This window comes from Epinephelus fuscoguttatus, linkage group LG2 (assembly GCF_011397635.1).
Source record: "Epinephelus fuscoguttatus linkage group LG2, E.fuscoguttatus.final_Chr_v1".
In the NCBI taxonomy this organism is placed as follows: domain Eukaryota; kingdom Metazoa; phylum Chordata; class Actinopteri; order Perciformes; family Serranidae; genus Epinephelus; species Epinephelus fuscoguttatus.
In genome coordinates this window covers 20,096,397-20,113,972 of record NC_064753.1, presented here as the reverse complement: position 1 = coordinate 20,113,972, position 17,576 = coordinate 20,096,397, and the positions used below count along the sequence as shown (strand labels likewise).

General features: G+C 40.9%; 1 protein-coding gene across 4 annotated transcripts in view; it reads left to right on the top strand.

Annotated features, from left to right (window-relative positions):
- The window catches only part of LOC125898716 (MAM domain-containing glycosylphosphatidylinositol anchor protein 1), a 233,837-nt gene that overhangs the window by 136,462 nt on the left and 79,799 nt on the right, over positions 1-17,576 (top strand). For all 4 annotated transcript variants that reach the window (XM_049592615.1, XM_049592609.1, XM_049592626.1 and 1 more), the window contains exons 5-6: positions 1,336-1,532; positions 3,900-4,032. In XM_049592615.1, coding sequence (XP_049448572.1) covers positions 1,336-1,532; positions 3,900-4,032 — 330 coding nt within the window. The remainder of the gene's footprint in view (positions 1-1,335; positions 1,533-3,899; positions 4,033-17,576) is intronic.

The window sequence follows — 17,576 nt, the reverse complement described above, 5'->3', positions numbered from 1 at the left end:
TTTTGGAGTCACAAAAATCACCTGAACAAGTTCAAGTTGCCTCTGTGTGTTTATGTGCCAGTCTCTTCCCGGAGCTCTAACCTTCAAACTAGAAAAGTGCTCTGATGGTGTGCTGAAGCCGCACTCACTTAGATGCAAGTCCAGATGCGAGTGTGTGTGTGTGTGTGTGTGTGTGTGTGTGTGTGTGTGCATGTGTGTGACGCAGCCCTTGTGTGACAGCTGTGCCCTTTTCAACGGCGCTCAGAAATCAAGCATGCTTATCCACACATTGTTTCTCTCAAACATCTCAAGCAAAGATATATTAAATACAAATGCCTCCCTCCTTCCTCCATCACATGGGCCCAACTGAAGTAAGGAATACAGTGGCTGCTCTCCCAGCTCACCTCTTTTCTACAGCTTGCACCATGCCTTCTTGAAAGGGTGCAGCAGGTTTGACACTGGAGAAAGAAAGTGAGGGACAGGGGCAGAGTGGAGAAAAAAGGGAAGGAGAGAGGTAAGCTAGAAAGGCAGGAAAAGGGGGGAAAAGGCTACCCCGCTGTTGGCAGAAATTGTATCCATGATGTTTGAAGTCCGCAACATTCCAATTGGGCTGCAAAGAATCGGGATTACACACACACACACACACACACACACACACAACTCTGCCCTGTAAGAGATAGAGGCAAGGAGCGAGGAGGAGGGGATAGAGAGGGAGGGATGGTGATGAGGAGTGAAAGTGGCAGTGAGTTTTGGAGAGATGGCAGAAACTAGGGGAGAGCAGCCTCCATGCTTGTGACAGCAGCTGAAATCCTATCCACTGAAGGAAAAGAGAAGGAGAACGAGGCGAGTGGGGGGGGGGGGGGGGGTTAAACTGACAGAAGTAATATATATAAAATAATGTGTGAGAGAATCACAGCCAGAGAGGGGGGAAGGGGGGATGGCAAAACACGCAGATTGTTTGGACATTTGTGCTCGTTAGAAGCCATGATCAATAGGCAACTGTTTGGACAGTTTGGTCAGTGTGGGCGGGCGATTCAGCCAACAAACAGCACTCGTTTGCCCTTATTTACAGTTGTGTCCCAGTTACCAAATCCCATCCCTGCCACACATAATTTTGCCAATGTTTTGCATAGAAAAGGCGACAGCATCATACAAACTGAAGGTTATTTTAACACTATGAAGAATTTTTGCTTTCATAAAACTACCATGTGGGTTCCTGGTCACTTATTACTTGTGTGTGGCAGAAAAAGGTCTTAATAAAGAAGCTTCTGTGGGCGTAATAACCAATATCTCGACCTGCAGCGATACAGTGGCTCTTCGTGTTTTTATTTTTTGTTCCTTTGCTATGTTTTGCAGACCTTGACACGCCTGTTTTGACGGTGCACCAGACCATCAGCGATGTGCGTGGCAGTTACTACCAGGAGAAGACGGTGTTCTTGCGCTGCACAGTCAACTCCAACCCTCCCGCGCGGTTCATCTGGAAACGTGGGAGCACGCTCATCGAACAGAGCAAGGACAACGGAGTGGACATCTACGAACCGCTTTACACTCAGGTACACATGAGCACATAAACAGCACGGACACAAGGCCAGGTGTGCCGTCACTCTTCACTTACTGCTCTGCCCTTTTTTAAAGATTGCCTCACAAAATCCTCCCCACTTTACCCCTCGTCTTGAGGAGAATTTTTCACTCTGAATCTTTTTCTGTCTAACATTAATTGCTTACATGAACACTGCAGTGCACTGTGGTTGTGACCCTGGCTTGTGACCAAGCTTTGTTAAAACAAGCTCTGACTAGTATAACACATTCACTGTCTGTGAAGTGTTTCGCCACTGTGTGGTGAAGCTGGTCCTGGATGCTATATCAGAGCTAGGTTAACGTCATCATCTCCACCCTGTCCTTTATTTGATTTGGGGACATTTATTAACCCCAGCCAAACTTGATATTTGATATTATGTCACGTTCACCAAACATACTGTAAGAGCTAAGCCTATTACTTGCAGCTAGAGATGTTTCACCCGGACTGACCTGGCTGACACGCTTCCCCATTAGATGCCACAGCTTCCTTGGTGCAGTTTCCAGCTGCAGAAAAATCATCGTATTTATTCATACCAGCAAACACAGTTTGAATAAGTGTCCATTTCTTTATCTTTCATCCAAACCGAACACGCAGCTTTCAGCACGTTCCCCGCTGTCCTGCACCACAGCGGTCAAAACCCTTTTGCCCTTCCGAGGTGAAACACCTGACGGGAACAATGTTATTTCTACCTTTATAAACTAAAGCTCCAAATACCAATACAGCACCACACAGTATACATAAATGAGTGAAGTGACATATTCAGCTCTTACACATACTATAGTCCCCCTCAAAACCTTTTCTCTTGTAACTTCAAAAGGGAAACATACTTTTTGAAAATATGAAAAGTATAAATCCAATCTGTGTCTTGCTACACTAAAAGTCAGCCAGCTCAGGAAGCTAACGTTAGCTTGACTAGCTAGCTGAAGCTGATAAAATCTGTAATCTTCAGCATTACAACTGAAGAAAAAGAACTATGCTTGCAGGATAGAAATGGATAGAAATGGGGTGCCGGTGGCTTAGTGGTAGAGCAGGCACCCCATGTACAAGGCTGTTGCCGCAGCGGCCCAGGTTCAACTCCGGCCTGTGGCCCTTTGCTGCATGTCACTCCCTCTCTCTCTTCCCCCTTCACGCTTGTCTGTCCTATACATTAAAGGCTAAAAAGCATTGCTTCCATGTATTTCCACTTGTTTACTTGCAGGCCCACTGTCCTCTATTGCTGTGTTCCTCTCTCTTGTTGTGGATGTTTGTGTCCTTCAGGTTAGGCCATGTTTTCTTTCTACCAGTTCTTGGGCAAGTTTTTGAGACAGTGTGTACACTTGATTGACACAACATGAGGTCATATTTATTTTCAAACGTGCGACAATTTCGGAAAAATATGGACCTGGTGTGCAAAGGCCTGAAGAGAACAGTCAACTGCGCACTCCTCAGATTTTGTCTTTACCTTCAGTATCAGAGTAAACCAGGTAATTGTTGCTCGTACAGTGCAAATAGAAACAGCAACTAGTCAAAGCAGAGGGATTTTAGAGCACACTCTTCACATTAGCACAACTGCTCCCTTTTTCTCCACATTTCAAAGCATCAGTCAGCCACACAGCAGTGCCCCCCGAGTTCAATTAGCCAACCAGAAGAGCTGTTCCCAGGGCTGCACTAGACACTGTTTGCCCATCACCTCCTACTGTTGCAGGCAGAGAGTCATTCAGTATCAGACGCAAAGTCTTGATCTGAAAAACCATCAGGGATGTTGAAAGAGATGTGTGTCTTTTTCTGTGTGTCCAAGAGAGCGTGCACACTGTGTCTACATGAGACGCACAGAGAAAGCTTCTGGAGTTGCAAGAGACATTGTGTTATGAGTAGCCGGGGAGAGAGGATAGATGGATTTAGCTTTTATTTTGGCACTGACTATCAGATTGCTTTCATTTTCCTAATGGTCTCATGTGAAAGCCATTTGAAATACATCATTCATATTGCTCTATATGTAGATTTGAGATGCTTCAGTTGATAATCAGGGCATGTCAGATATACAAACGGTGTGTGTGTGTGTGTGTGTGTGTGTGTGTGTGTGTGTGTGTGTGTGTGTGTGTGTGTGTGCCTTGTGTGTGTGTGTGTGTGTTTATCTCAGTGTGTCTTTGACCCTGTTTATCAAACTGCGGCTCATGAAAAATTGAAGTCACTTTTACACAAGATTACAACCCAGTTTAGAACAGACTGAGCTTTCTCATTGATGCAGTGTTATGTGTTATATAGGCCTATGGAAATATGTGTCCCATTAAAGATTTTATGGTCAAATAGTTTTTATATTTTAGCATGATATTGTCGTGTGTGTGTGTTTTGTCCCATCCAGGGTGAGACCAAGGTGCTGAAGCTGAAAAACCTCAGACCCAAAGACTTTGCTGATTACACGTGCCAGGTGTCCGTCCGCAATGTGTGTAACATCGAAGACAAGTCAGTCACCTTCAGGCTCACCAATGCCACATGTAAGTTTTTGGATTGTTCCTTTAAAAAAACACACCAACACGTCCTTGCTGACATGTGCATGCCTTCACGAAGCCAAGCTTTTCTCCTCCGCTATCATTTTCTTGCTTCGACTTATGTTGTCTTTTTCTTTGATTCTCCCATCTCATCTGACTTTTCTCTGCATGCTCGTTGTCTCTTGGCTCAGGAATCGCTTGCTGCCTGTCTCTTTCTCTCACTGTTAAAACGTCTCCCATCTTTACTCGTGCCTCCTTTCATCCTCTCATTTCCTCAATTCCTTTAATCTAACTCTCTCTCCGTCTTCTTTTCCTTTCTTTCCCTGAGTTTTACCTCTACCCTTTGACGCTCCACTCGGATTTTGCTCTCAGCCTCTCTGTCTCCGCGCCTGCCTCCCAGCGTGCCATGTTGTCTATCTGTCTTGTTTTTCCGTTGCTGAGAGCTCATCTCAAGGCCGTCAGCTGTAATTCAGTTGTCACACTCCCTGTTATCTCCAATTCACTCTACACAGCTCTGTCCATCTCCACGCCACCGCCCCAGCAACTCTGCTACTTACGACAACATTGTTGCCGTTGACAACACTGTCATGACTGTTACGGTCAAACTGATTCACCACAAGGGAAAGCCCTGCGTTTTTTTCTGTTGTGTTTATTTTCTCCACTTCTCTCCCTTTCCTCTTGCCTCATTTTCTAAATGCCAGCCAGCCTTGGAAATCTTGCAAGACAATGAATTGTTTTATAGTGTTTTATTGAAGTGTTTTCCAAACCCATTATCAGTTATATTGAAATCCTTTTAGTAGCATGAGTATATTAATATGGAAGGTCCTTGTTGTCATTTTTTATGAAACATATGTCCTACATGCTCAAGAGCCATTTGAAGATAGCAGGACTGTTCAGGGCTTCTTATCTTAATCCAGTATTTTTCACGGTCAGAGGGCTGGAATAGATATGAACTGAAAATGTGGATACAGCAAAGTAATGTAATGCTTGCTTTAACTGAAAGGAGGCTTTAGGTTAGAAAAGCAGCCTTTCGACCAAAACATAGCTTCTTTGAATCCCCAAACTGGTGGTGAAAATGAAAGATTAATACTCCCTTAAAGGAGTTTGACATTTTGGAATATACACGTTTATGCTTTGTTGCCCAGAGTGAGATTATACAATTGATGCTCTCATTATATCTCTCAGTAAAATATGACGCTACAGCTGTCAGCCTGGTGGCATGGCTTAGCATGCTTATAAATTAAGATGTGTGTGTGTATGTTTGTATAGCCCCGTTTCTCCAAGTGAGGATTAGAATATATGCAGTTGACATAATCTGGTCGAAATTAATATATATAAACACTTGAAGATCCACTTATTACTAAAAGTGTGTGTCATACAAAAACTAAAATAATGGTCAAAGTCGTTTCACGTCATCAACTCATGCACTGAGTAACATTATAAGTTAAAGTTCCACCTTATATTCAATTAAGTTATTCTTTCTCAGACAGCTGCTGCAAGAGGCAGCAAAACATCCTTATATTTTATAGTTACAGTCTACTAATGACACTCTTCATGGTATGAACAGTGGTTACATGAGCCTCAAAACCAGCCACAGCTCAGCCCTGAGCAGAGTGACCGTCCACTTTTGACCAATCAACAGACTGCAGTGTTCACAGCTCCACCTTCTAGTACCAGATCTGTGTGCTAGGTACCCCAACAGAGGGGGAACCAAAGATGGGGACAGTATGGAACAGTTCCATTGGTACCATCCACAACTTTTCAGTGTAAAAAGAAAAAAGCATACCGAGTTTCCACCGAGCATGAAACGGGGCTTTTGTATGTATGTATATTAGGGTTGGGCTAAAAATTTTCAAACTGGTTTGATGTCGGTGTCGTACTTGACTCAGCAGCAGTTTCCAAGTGTAACATAATGACACTGTGTCCCACAAGCAAACAAGTGTCTGACTATCATGTTGCATCACATGACACCAAGGCTCTCTGTCCACACTGAATCCATTAAATATGCACTTGTGTTACTTCATGTAAACAAACCAGTACATATCATCTGTGCACAGGAAGTTGTACTAAAGATGTAACCACTTTAAAGGTGCGTGAGTAGCCTACTTGCTATCTTCCTATGTTTCAACCACTAAACATAAAGACGTAGAATATAACCTATAGCAAGTCATCTAGCAATGGTCATTTACCTACCAGAAACTTTCAGCTCTCTGGCGATCTCTCTTCAGCCAGCTGCACCTTATTCAGGTTTTAGTGACATAAGAAGGAATCTTACAGATAACTTCATGAATCAGCTTATTCTTATCCATTGCAGTGCTTTTAAAGCATGCCACACTTATAAATAGAAACAGGGTATCTGACAAAGTTCAGCTCAAAATGGCAGCGCTGCAGCACCCATAGCAAGTTAGGACACCTCTTTTGTCAGCTTCAGATCTCTTGAGAGACTAACTCTGCCATGTCTCCTCTCGTCACCCCAAAAAACACACAAACTTTCTAGTGAACAAAGTGCACCACTTGTCCCCCTTACTGTTCCTCTTCTACTGAAATGTAGTCTCCTTCATGTTGCCAAGCTCTGCAGTAAATTGTGTGCAGCCCGTCGGACACGATTGGTTTCATCAGTCCATTTATAAACCAAAATAAAATTATGTTAATCACAATGTCATATTGCTTATTCCTAATGCAATGAATGTTGGATTAAGTGTGGTGATGCCGTCGGCACAGGTTGCTGATGTAGGCTACTTTTTAATTTGCCACAAGTGTCATAATGACAAATTCCAGTTCAGCCAGTTTGCATAAAATCAATCAAAGCTCATACATCAGACCAGACTGGCAAAACTGGAAATGGACCCAACTCAAATTTATTTATGTAGATATGTACAGTATGTATTTAATACACACAAAAGTTGTACATAACCCCGGTAGCTTCACATGTACCGATTTATTAGGGTGTCATTGATCTTCTCATTTAGCTGTCAGCAAGAAAGCAAATAAGCAAGTCTCTTAAAATGTAAAACTATTCCTTTTACATGAAATTGCCCTTGAACAAGGCCCTTATCCATACCTGATAGAAGACAGTTGATGTGTGGTGCTATTCAGTTCTCATGTTGGGAATGATAACTTTGAATGTGATGCAGGAACTGGTGATTAAGCGGATATTCCAAGGTTAGAAAAAACAGCAAACGTTGCGCTATGTTTTAATGATAGCCACGAGTCTCCATGACTTTTTACTTTTACCTTTTATTTACAGACTTTGAACTTAAGGAGAGGTTATCAATTGAGCAATATGGTGTCTTACAGATAAGAGATAAATGTTCCCAGGAGTCTTCTAAAGTGAGCTGAAGGTGGAGAAGATAAAAAAAAAAAGAGACTGTGATAAAGTTGAGAGGAGAGGAAACAGAGTCTGGCATCTCTGTGAAAGAGCAAGCATGAGAGAGGAGTGGTTGCAAACACACAGAGAAGGAGGAGGAAATGAAAGGGAGTGAAGTGGACAGAAAGTAAGAGATGGACGCTGCTTGCTGAAATGCTTCAGAAAACAGAGTGACGCTAATGAATTAGCCCCAGGTGAATGAGACATGCTATCAATTAGAGCAGACAACACAGCGGACCAGAGATGATAAATGGTGCACTATGATAAAAGAGAAATGCTTTGAACACTGAGTGACAGAACAGGAAACAAAAGGGCTAAAACATTTATGGACTTCAAGCCCCAGTACAGATTAACACTGAACACTAGCTGTGTCATGGTTCTGGTTTATCTCAACACATGAATGGCTTTTGAAAGTAAGTAAGTCAAGTTTATTCATAAAGCATGTTTAAAACCAACCAGAGTTGACCGAAGTGCTATATTAAAGTGAACGACCCAACAAGTCATTGGTAGTTTGTCTGAAATTGCTTTCAATTGGCTCTGATTGTTTGCTGGTGTTCATAAGTGCTCGGACTTTTCCATGGCTGCTCCAGACCCAAAGCACAGAATCAGCATATGGCACTGAGTTGGTTTTAGGAGGAGCTTTAGGAGGATCAAACTGTGCGATTGATATTAATCAATGAATAATTACAGGGGTGGATTATTAGTTAGACTATAGGCTGATGCTGAACTGGTGAGTAAAACTGGAAAGTTTCTTGTCCTTGTATTGTGTAGGTCTACAAAGACCTTTTATATGGCCTGCTCATAAATGACAGAACACAGAATAAATTTATTTTTTTCCTTTATTTTCTGACTGCAGTTGAACAGTATAACAATAGAATTAAATCTAAAACATTGAGCAAAGCAGATAATCATAGAACATTGTGGGGAAAAAACTGAATGAAAACAGGACTGTGATGACATGAACGCCATTAAACAGCCTTGCAGTAAAATCGGCTGTTCCCTGGGACAAAGTCACATTTTATATCGCCAGGAAAATGCAGGGATGATTGCTTTCTGACAACATCATATCTGATGTAAGGTGAAAAATGTGACTGAAAGTTTGTTGTGCATTTATGGCTTGAGAGCACTGAGTACCAGCCCCTTCCGGTCGCAAAGTAATAATGACTTAATAGTTGTTTAGATTATCAGAAATCAATTACACACAAATAGCTGGTGGCCTGCTGCTTACTTGCTACTGTGCAAAAGCCTTACAGCTGTACCCATGTGACAAGTGGAGGTTATAGCTATCAGCCACTATCGGACCCCTGTTCGGCCATTAACAGTAGTTTATATAAAGTCAGCCAATCCGATGAATTGATCGACCTCTCTTACAGACTTTTACTCTCAACTTTTTTTAAAAATAATACTTAATGTTAAAGGTTAGGGCAGTTGAAGTGAGTGCTAGCCCTTGCTCACTTTTGGCATAAACCACACATCACTGTCACCAGCTGTGACATATCTTTTTTTAAAACAGTCACAGGAAGGGTTGTTGAAAATCAACAGGTAGAAAGACAAACAGGTGCTGTATGTGATAGGTGTTCCTCACTCTCATTCCCTTCTGTCTGGACCTCACAGCCTCACAGAGTGGGAAAGAAGGAGGGAAGAAGGTTGGTTGTGTGTGTGAGAGTGTGTGTGGGTGTGTATGTGTGAGAGAAAGAGAGAGAGACAGAGGGACAGAGAGAGTTCAGGTCACTAATAGGATGAACAGACTAGGAGGAGAGGATGGAGAAAGCTGAATTTCTTTCTTTCTTTCTTTCTTTCTTTCTTTCTTTCTTTCTTTCTTTCACAATTTTTCTCCATTTCTTCCACACTTTTCTACTCCTACTACACATGTTGCCAACTGCATTAACATGAGTCCCCAGACTATACGCTCATTGTCATAAACCTCACATTTCCCACCAAAATACAGATCTGGTATCAATACAGTAAAGAATGCAAACAAGTACAAAAGCAAATGGTACAAAAATATTACTCCCAATCATATGTTCAAAGTTAGCTTGTTAGGTTGTTAGAACACATTATCTCCATAACACTCAGAGACAATATCAAGAGAGGAACAGGTAAAGTGGGAATAAAGTAATACAGGAGACAAATAACACTGCTTTTCAGACAAGTGTAAACATGATGATGTTATCTCAGAAAATCACAACTCAGATCTCCAAAACAACCCTGAAATGACAAAAGTTACAGACAGGGAAACACCAAAAAGAAATTACAAATAGGGAACAGAGGAGATGAAATACACAGAGGGCAAAGAGTGTGTGGGAGAGAGAGACAGAAGGACATATGAGATAGAGGGATTGTAAAAGAGGAAAACAAACAGCAAGTTGCTGCTTTGTTTTTTATCCTCTATAATATTTATCTAATGAGCGTATTTTGTTATTCCCCACTGAGCTCCCTTTTGTCCTTGTGGCGTCAGTCACTGCTTAGATTAGATTCATCCAACTAGGTCACGCCATCACCGCTGATTCACCGTGCGGGGACAAGGGGATTGATTGATTTTTATATCATAATCCCAGCCTGGGATTTGAGTACGGGGCTTCTGCCCTCCAGTAACTGCTGACAGCGGCCAAATCCTCTTCCCCCTGCCTCTCATAAAAAGAACACAGGGGCAATGCTCCGAAGCTTGTCATGTTATTTAAAGTGGTGTAACACGGGGGTGGAGGGGGGTAGTTGAACAAGGCCTGGACATGTGGAGGGATGGAACAAAACAGTAGATTGCATTAGATTGATTTCCAGCACAACTGAATGTGGACTTTGGATTTTGTCACGTATTGTTTGTTTCAAATGAGCAGGAAAATGTGCACAAGGACATAAATATGAAAAAGTCATAGATTAACCAATCAGTCATCACAAACTACTGCTGTATATTTATACGTTCTAAAAGTCTCTTTATTTCTTCTTAGTCAGCCATGGACACAAGTCATTTTCCGCTTTCGCCTTTAACAAAAACCTGAACACCACCAACACCATACCTAGTACCCTGCTCCTACGAAGCTAATATGACAGCTACAAGTTTTACAACAGAACAGACAGAAAGAAAAGGGCAATCATTCATTTTAAAAAGTTCACCTGAAGCTAAAAACTTGTACCATAAGGTAAATTATTAATTCAGCCCAACATGTTTCCTAGTAGTGGGCTCCTGCAGAGGTCTAGGTATAGGGTGATGCAGGGATGACATTTATTTGTTGGCCAAACTCAACGTTAGATCCCCTGGTTCCCTCAACAAAAAGTCAAGAGGACTTTCCATTTGAGTTTTGATTACTACTACAACACTACTTTTCTGATTCCTGAAGCCTAAATGCAGTCTCCAGAAGTGAAAAGCTAATGTCTGGCTATAAACAAACTACATTACAGTCACATGACTTCAACATCGCCATCAAAACAAGGCTGTAAAGCCATTCAGCGTGATGATGTTCTATAGTCACTTGTTAGCAACCATCTTTTTTAAGGCACATAAAGGATTAAAGATCCAGGAATGGGGTGTTTACTGAAGTATTTTGTGTCGTAAAACAAAAACATGATAATCTATTAAAGTTCAGTGTTTGGATTTAGGGGAATATATTTGCAGAAATAGAATGTAAGCATCTTTTTTTTTGATGTACAATCATCTGAAAATAAGACTCATTGTGTTTTTGTTACCTGGAATGAGCAGTTTATATCTACATAGGGAGTGGGTCCTCGCCACTAAATGACCCTAGATAGGACCGTTCACATTGTCGTTGGCCACCATAGTTAGCAGCACTGGAAAAAGTTTTTTTGTTGTTGTGAAACTAAATTAAGCTAAATTCAGCATTTTAACCAGTTTAAATCACTAGATTACTTTGTTTTTGAGAGGAAGAGACCTCTGTGGGTTATTAAACTCCTGGTTAAAAACCTCCTGAATGTCTGGATCTTAAGTTATCAGAGAAAAAAGGTGAGCACACATTAGCAGGTGCTGGGCTAGCAGCTCATCTGTGATGAGTCAAACAGTATTGATTTGTAATGTGTAACTGAGTTAATTAGTGTTTTACCAGCTTTAATCACCAGGTCCATTTGTTTTCTCTGTTGATGATTCAGCTCTCTATAAAAACATCCCGCACAATGAACACTGAAGGAATCTTCAATGGGAGAATTTTCAGCTCACCACTAGTTGCCACTAAATCCCTCACACTGCTCATTTAAACTTGTGTTAACCACAGATGTTCTTTATGGCATCTAACCCATACCCTCTGACTTCAAAATGAAGGAACCAGTAGTGCTAAAATCTCATTTTGGGGGTTTAGGACTTATTCCTTTAGCACTCTATTATAATTGAATCATAAAACAGCCAGACATTACGTGTATGTATAATCACTGTATAGTGAAATATTGCTGTGAAAAAGCTGCTTCACATACAGAAAGAAAAAAAATGGGCTTTTTTTTTTTTACAGCTGTCACATTAATTATTAATTGTCAGGTTTAGACAACTATTTACAGTTAATATATGTAAGAGACTTTCTGACAGTTTCTAAAAGCTGTGCCTTTGATGCACTTGTAAAACTCATCATGCAGCTCCATGCGTCAGTGAAGGTGATTTTAATCCCCTGGTTTGTTGACACAAATGGAACATAATGCAAAATCACTGAAAAATTAAAGAAAAAAAAAACCTAAATTAAACAATGATACAAAAACCCATACACACTCACACACACACCATGATTTAAAGCTGCTGACAACCTCTGAGCGAACCGAGTCCGCCACTAAATCTGAACAGTGGTGCAGTTGATTCAGTCTTTTATTGATTACTGTAACTCTTACTACAATATACCTTCACAATAATATGACAGTTGTACAAGTGTGTAATATATATGATAAGATCAATAGGTGGCAAATGCTATTGCACATGAATTCTCCCCTGAAAAACGGAGGATCAATGGGCAATCTGCAATAACCCTTAGTACTGTAAAACCTCTGTGGTAGGACATTGTACTGCATCTGTGCAGTCAGTTTTATGTAAGGCTATAATCCATGTCTGAGTGTAGTCATGTGGAAGAGAGAACGAGTCAGAAAAAAAATGGAAAATGAGAGGGGCAAGAAAGAAGACATTTAACATCTAAAATCATCTAAAACTTTAATTTCTTTAAAGATATTGTGTGTTCATCTGTTTCAATATACTGTGTTTCTGGTTTTTTTTTTAAAATTTATCTTCATATATATCTGACCAAAAAATATGTGTGTCTGGTATGTATGGATATAAGTTAAAGGCATCCCACAGGAACTTTTACACTGTTTAGTTCCTAAACATCTTTATGAGGACATTTTCTCAAATCCAGTCCAGTCAGGGGATCAGTGTGGGGATATACAGCCACACCACTGGCAAGAATCAATTTACTCATAAGGCTGCTTTGATCATTTTTTGGTGAAGGCACTGGAAGGGCCTTTGAGAATCTTCAAATTTCAGTTCTGTGCCCACTGCAATTGACCTGTCCAGTTTTAAAACCTATTGCTTTAATTACACAAGTGAGCATGCAGCCTCTTTTCAGCAGCGCTCTGCCTCACACTCACAGAATGACCTGAACTCTACACATGCTCAATACAAATGATAGTGTTGGATTTAAATTGGCAACGCTCTCATCACAATCTGCATCTTTGAACTATATCCTAATGCAGTCCAAGTCCTGGCTCCTGATGAAATATTTCAACCTGAGAACACTGTCTTCAATCTGGCAGCTTTACATTGCATTCCATGTATCAATCAAACGTCCGGGTTATTTGTATTTGTACACCTGTAAATGCATAATCACGCAGGTCAGCACTTTCTTCTTTTCATCTGGTGTGTGGTGTATATTTTCAGTAATTGCTTGCATAGCTGATATGGACTAATGCACATCAGTTTCCAGATAAACAAATATAAGTGCATAGACACAAAGGCACACAAACACTATGGGTGTAAACACAGACACACACATGCTGATGGATCAGTTTGTAAGAGTGTAAAGAGCAAAGACACACACACACACACACACACACACACACACACACACACACACACACACTTTCTTCCTTCCTTCCTTCCTAGTCAAGCATTTTTCTCAATATTTATTTTCCCCCACACTCACTCTCAGTTTACACACAGCAGTCTTTTCTCACAGTAGACACTGTGACTTGTTATAGTAGTAAAATCCAACCCAGTCTCACTCCTTACTCGTCAAATACCAAGGTTTGTTGATTGGCTCTCACGGTGAGTCACTCTGTAGTGGCGTTATGTGGCGAGACACACTGTTCAGTGGCATTTTTTGACAGTCTGAGCATATACCATAGGTGGGTGGGCAACACATTCTCACTCCGACCTCGATACATATTGACATTTTGGTTACAGACTTTCCACTTTCACATACAACATGCAAGGTACCCAGGGTGCTTTGGTTGTTGATGTACTGGGGCACCGTGTTAGGTCCTCTTCTTTCAAGATACACTTCCGTTTTCACAGGAAATTTAACGTTTACGTACAGTTCAAAATAAACGCTCTACATCAGTACAACACCGCGAAATGACGTTTCTTTGACTTCAACAACAAAAGCATGTGGTTGGGTTTAAAGAACAAGGTTTGACTTTAGAATCTCACAATCGCAACCACGGCTCTCTTCGGTTAAAGTCGGTGGTTGTACTGTAAGACCCATCCACCACCCCTCCTGCCCACCCGCACTTTTTCTGCCTTATCTTTCATCCTTGTCCTGCCCCGTTTACCCCAATGCCGCCGGGCGCCACTAAACTATAATGGTAACCGGCCGCGTATTATGCCCACGTTACAGTACGCCTTTTTTCGTTGGTTCCTGACACCACAAGTCACCGCCCAAGCATTGGATTTCGACAACTTTGAAGTGAGACTGGGCTCAGATGGGAGGGATGGTGGATCGGTCAAACACACATAGGACTTTCAACCAGGAACCTGTAGTTAATCTTGCGTGTTAAAACAAAATTCAGTGGTGCCTAAAACTAGGCTGGAAAACCTAAAAATAAAGTTTTTACCTACATTCTAAGTTTATTTTGAAAAGAGATTATATGCACTTAACAAGTAGCAACTGTACATTTCCTATAAAAACAGAAGTTTGTATTGAAAAGACACTGCATGTAACAAGCAGAAACGGACATGCTGTCCCCGGGCATCCAAAATTGATGCTGGGGGGGTACATAGCAGGTTATATTTTGGCGTGTAGGTCCACTGACCGCTGTAATTTGTTGAAATATCTTTAGTGACAATGGCCTTTTTCCAGTTCTCTGTTGTTTTGGTTTTACTTCATGTTGCAATTAAAATTCAGATCAGTGTCTTCAACTGTTCCTTTTCCAAACACTAGCAAACACTATATATCATTGCTAAATAAATAGAATACCGCAAGATGTACAGTGCACTTGAATACTCTGGGGTTCATCTCCTCGCCCTAGTTGAGAGTATTATGTACAGAGGTACAGTAATAGCCACGATCCTTCATTTTCCAAATCACTCTTGGAACGTTTCCTCCTATAGGCTCCTAAGGATCAACAGAAACCTTTTGGCTGCTAGTCAGCCTCCTAACCCCTAAGCCAACCTTCCGCCTCAGGCTTACTATATTTTTTGGCTGACATAAAGGTGACACCCACTGTTCCTGGGTACGAAACACAAACATACAACACCTGTCAGCATACATCTCCATCTAAACCTTTAAGCTTTTATTTCCAGCTGATTTCCCCGCCAATAACCCCTCTGCCTTTACCTCATAGATTAAATCCCACAAATGTGAAAGAGGCAGTGCAGCATGGCGGTGAGAGAGAAAGCAAGTTATAGAGAGAATGCAGTGCACACAGAATGCAGAAAGAATGAGAACCAGGTATAGAGAGACAGGGGAAAGTAAAAAGACCGATATTGAAGATACAGAGGTGACAAACTGACAGAGAGAAAATGCGAGAGAGGGAGTGAGGAAGTGTGAGCGTGGAGGAGAGAGGCATTTGTTACCTGGTTGTAAACCGCTGTGCTGCACATAAATCCCATTACTTTGGGAAGAGCGCTGGCTGATCCCACCGTTACCGTCACCCACGCATCCCCAGGAAATTGAAGCTATAATTCTCAAATCCTCAGTTCCTCCCCCCTTGGCTTCACATATAGTGTTCTCTCCGATTTTTTTCTTCTTCCTAGACTTTCCTGAACTGTACTTTTGGCCTTTTCTGTTCTTGGAATTTTAATATATTTAGCTGTTTATTGATTTGTAAGGTTTCTTTTTATAGTATTTACATTAACATTCGCCTATACCTCAATTAGTGTCCTGTTAACCAGCACATTCAGAGGAAAACCACATGAGCATGGACCTTAAAATGCCAGTTTAATCAATTATGACAACATACAGGCCTTTGATACAGTATATTCACACTTATCTTGATTGTCTATATTATTGTAGCTGTACCTAACAAACAGACAAAGTTTCCATGAGGGTTTGTTGAATACTTCCAAAGCTCTTCAGGCCTACAGGGGTTTACTTTCCTCACACTGTGGTTTGATACAATGGAAGTGGACAGTGCTATTTATGTGCTGATTGCAGTTGTTACACCAGTGAAATGTCTTGTCGGCTTGAGAGCCATCACTAGTGAGGTTAGCTAAAGAGATGTCCCATTAGTGCGTGTTTCTGCATGCACATTTTTGTCACCCATGTAAGAGACTACACAGCCTGTCTGTGTGTGTGCACGGCGCCGTGCGCGCTCTTGCATTAGTAAAAACATGCGCCGGTAAACTAGTTTGTTGAGCCTCCGTGCACCTCTTTCATTACGGCGATTGCAATCTGTTAAAAAAGAGATTAGATGAGAGGATGTACTGCATAAAGACTATTAGAGGAATGAATTGGTTCCTGTACTCTGTGGGGTCGGTCTCTCACTGAGGATTAACTCTCTCTCAGGTCGATAAAAAGCCTGGATTCTCTTCCTTCTTGTCTTTTAGAGTCATTTAAAAAACCCTGTCTGGAATACGTACCTTCAAACATGAATATTTGAAACCTTAAAAATGCACCCAGGACATTCAACAACTCAATATGTTGCGTGGTAAACAAATATTTTGTTTGAAAATGAACATAAAATGGTAACATTTTAAAAGTGTACACACATCCGTGCTTACATTATGCATAACACACTAAATTACTTGCTCAAGGGAACCTAATGGTAACAGAAGCATTAATTTATGTTGTATCATTAATGTAATGGCTCAGTATTAATAATGGCATTGCAATAATGAGTTCATATGATAAACACTGACCCATAATTTAACAAAAATATATTTAATTTTTGGACTATAACAAACAGCTTTTATTGACACATTAATGAGTTAATACTCCAAAAACATCACATTGAGTGTAGTAATTGGATCATTTATTCAGGTTTGATTTACAGTACTTTATGGGATGTGATCATAATGGGTTCTGCATTGCCCATTATGCACTGATCCCTTCTACTACTACCACTAGTGATAATAATAATAAAAACAAATAACACTGAAATATTAAAAAGACATTCAATTATACGTCTTTTTTTTCTTGTCTTTTTTTTTTTTTTTTTACATATTCTTTGTAGTCAGAAGGATCAGCACCTGACCTTTCAACCAACCCCCTATGTGCAGACTACAGGGGTTTGAAAACAAGACCCAAAACTTATGATCTGTCAGGACCCACACACACAATTTGTGAAGGCTGTGATGAAAAAAAAAAAACAAATAAAGAAGAGGAAGCTTACCCTGCATGAATACTGTATGGACCCTGTTTGAATGTTCTTCTCACCTCTATAGTCAAGAATGAAATGGGCCGACTTCATCTCTGCAGCTTACTTTTTATTGACTATCTGTGAGTGATATCTAAGAGCACAGAAGTGTACAATACTGTCAAGGTCCTAAGCACCGCTTATGGAAGGACGAGGAGACACAGACCTTACTCAGGTAGCTGTAGGCTCACCTGGTTCTGACTCAGAGCTTGGATTTGTTTATTTTCTCCAAGCATCTAAACCTATTAGAGAATGTAAGCCTCTTTCATCTTTTTTCATCCATCGAATTGGAATGAATTCACATTGGCAAATAAAGTAGGTGTTTACCACTGTAGCTCCAGCTCTTTATTGTGTGCGTGCGTGTGTGTGTGTGTGTGTGTGTGTGTGTGTGTGTGTGTGTGTGGTGTTGTCT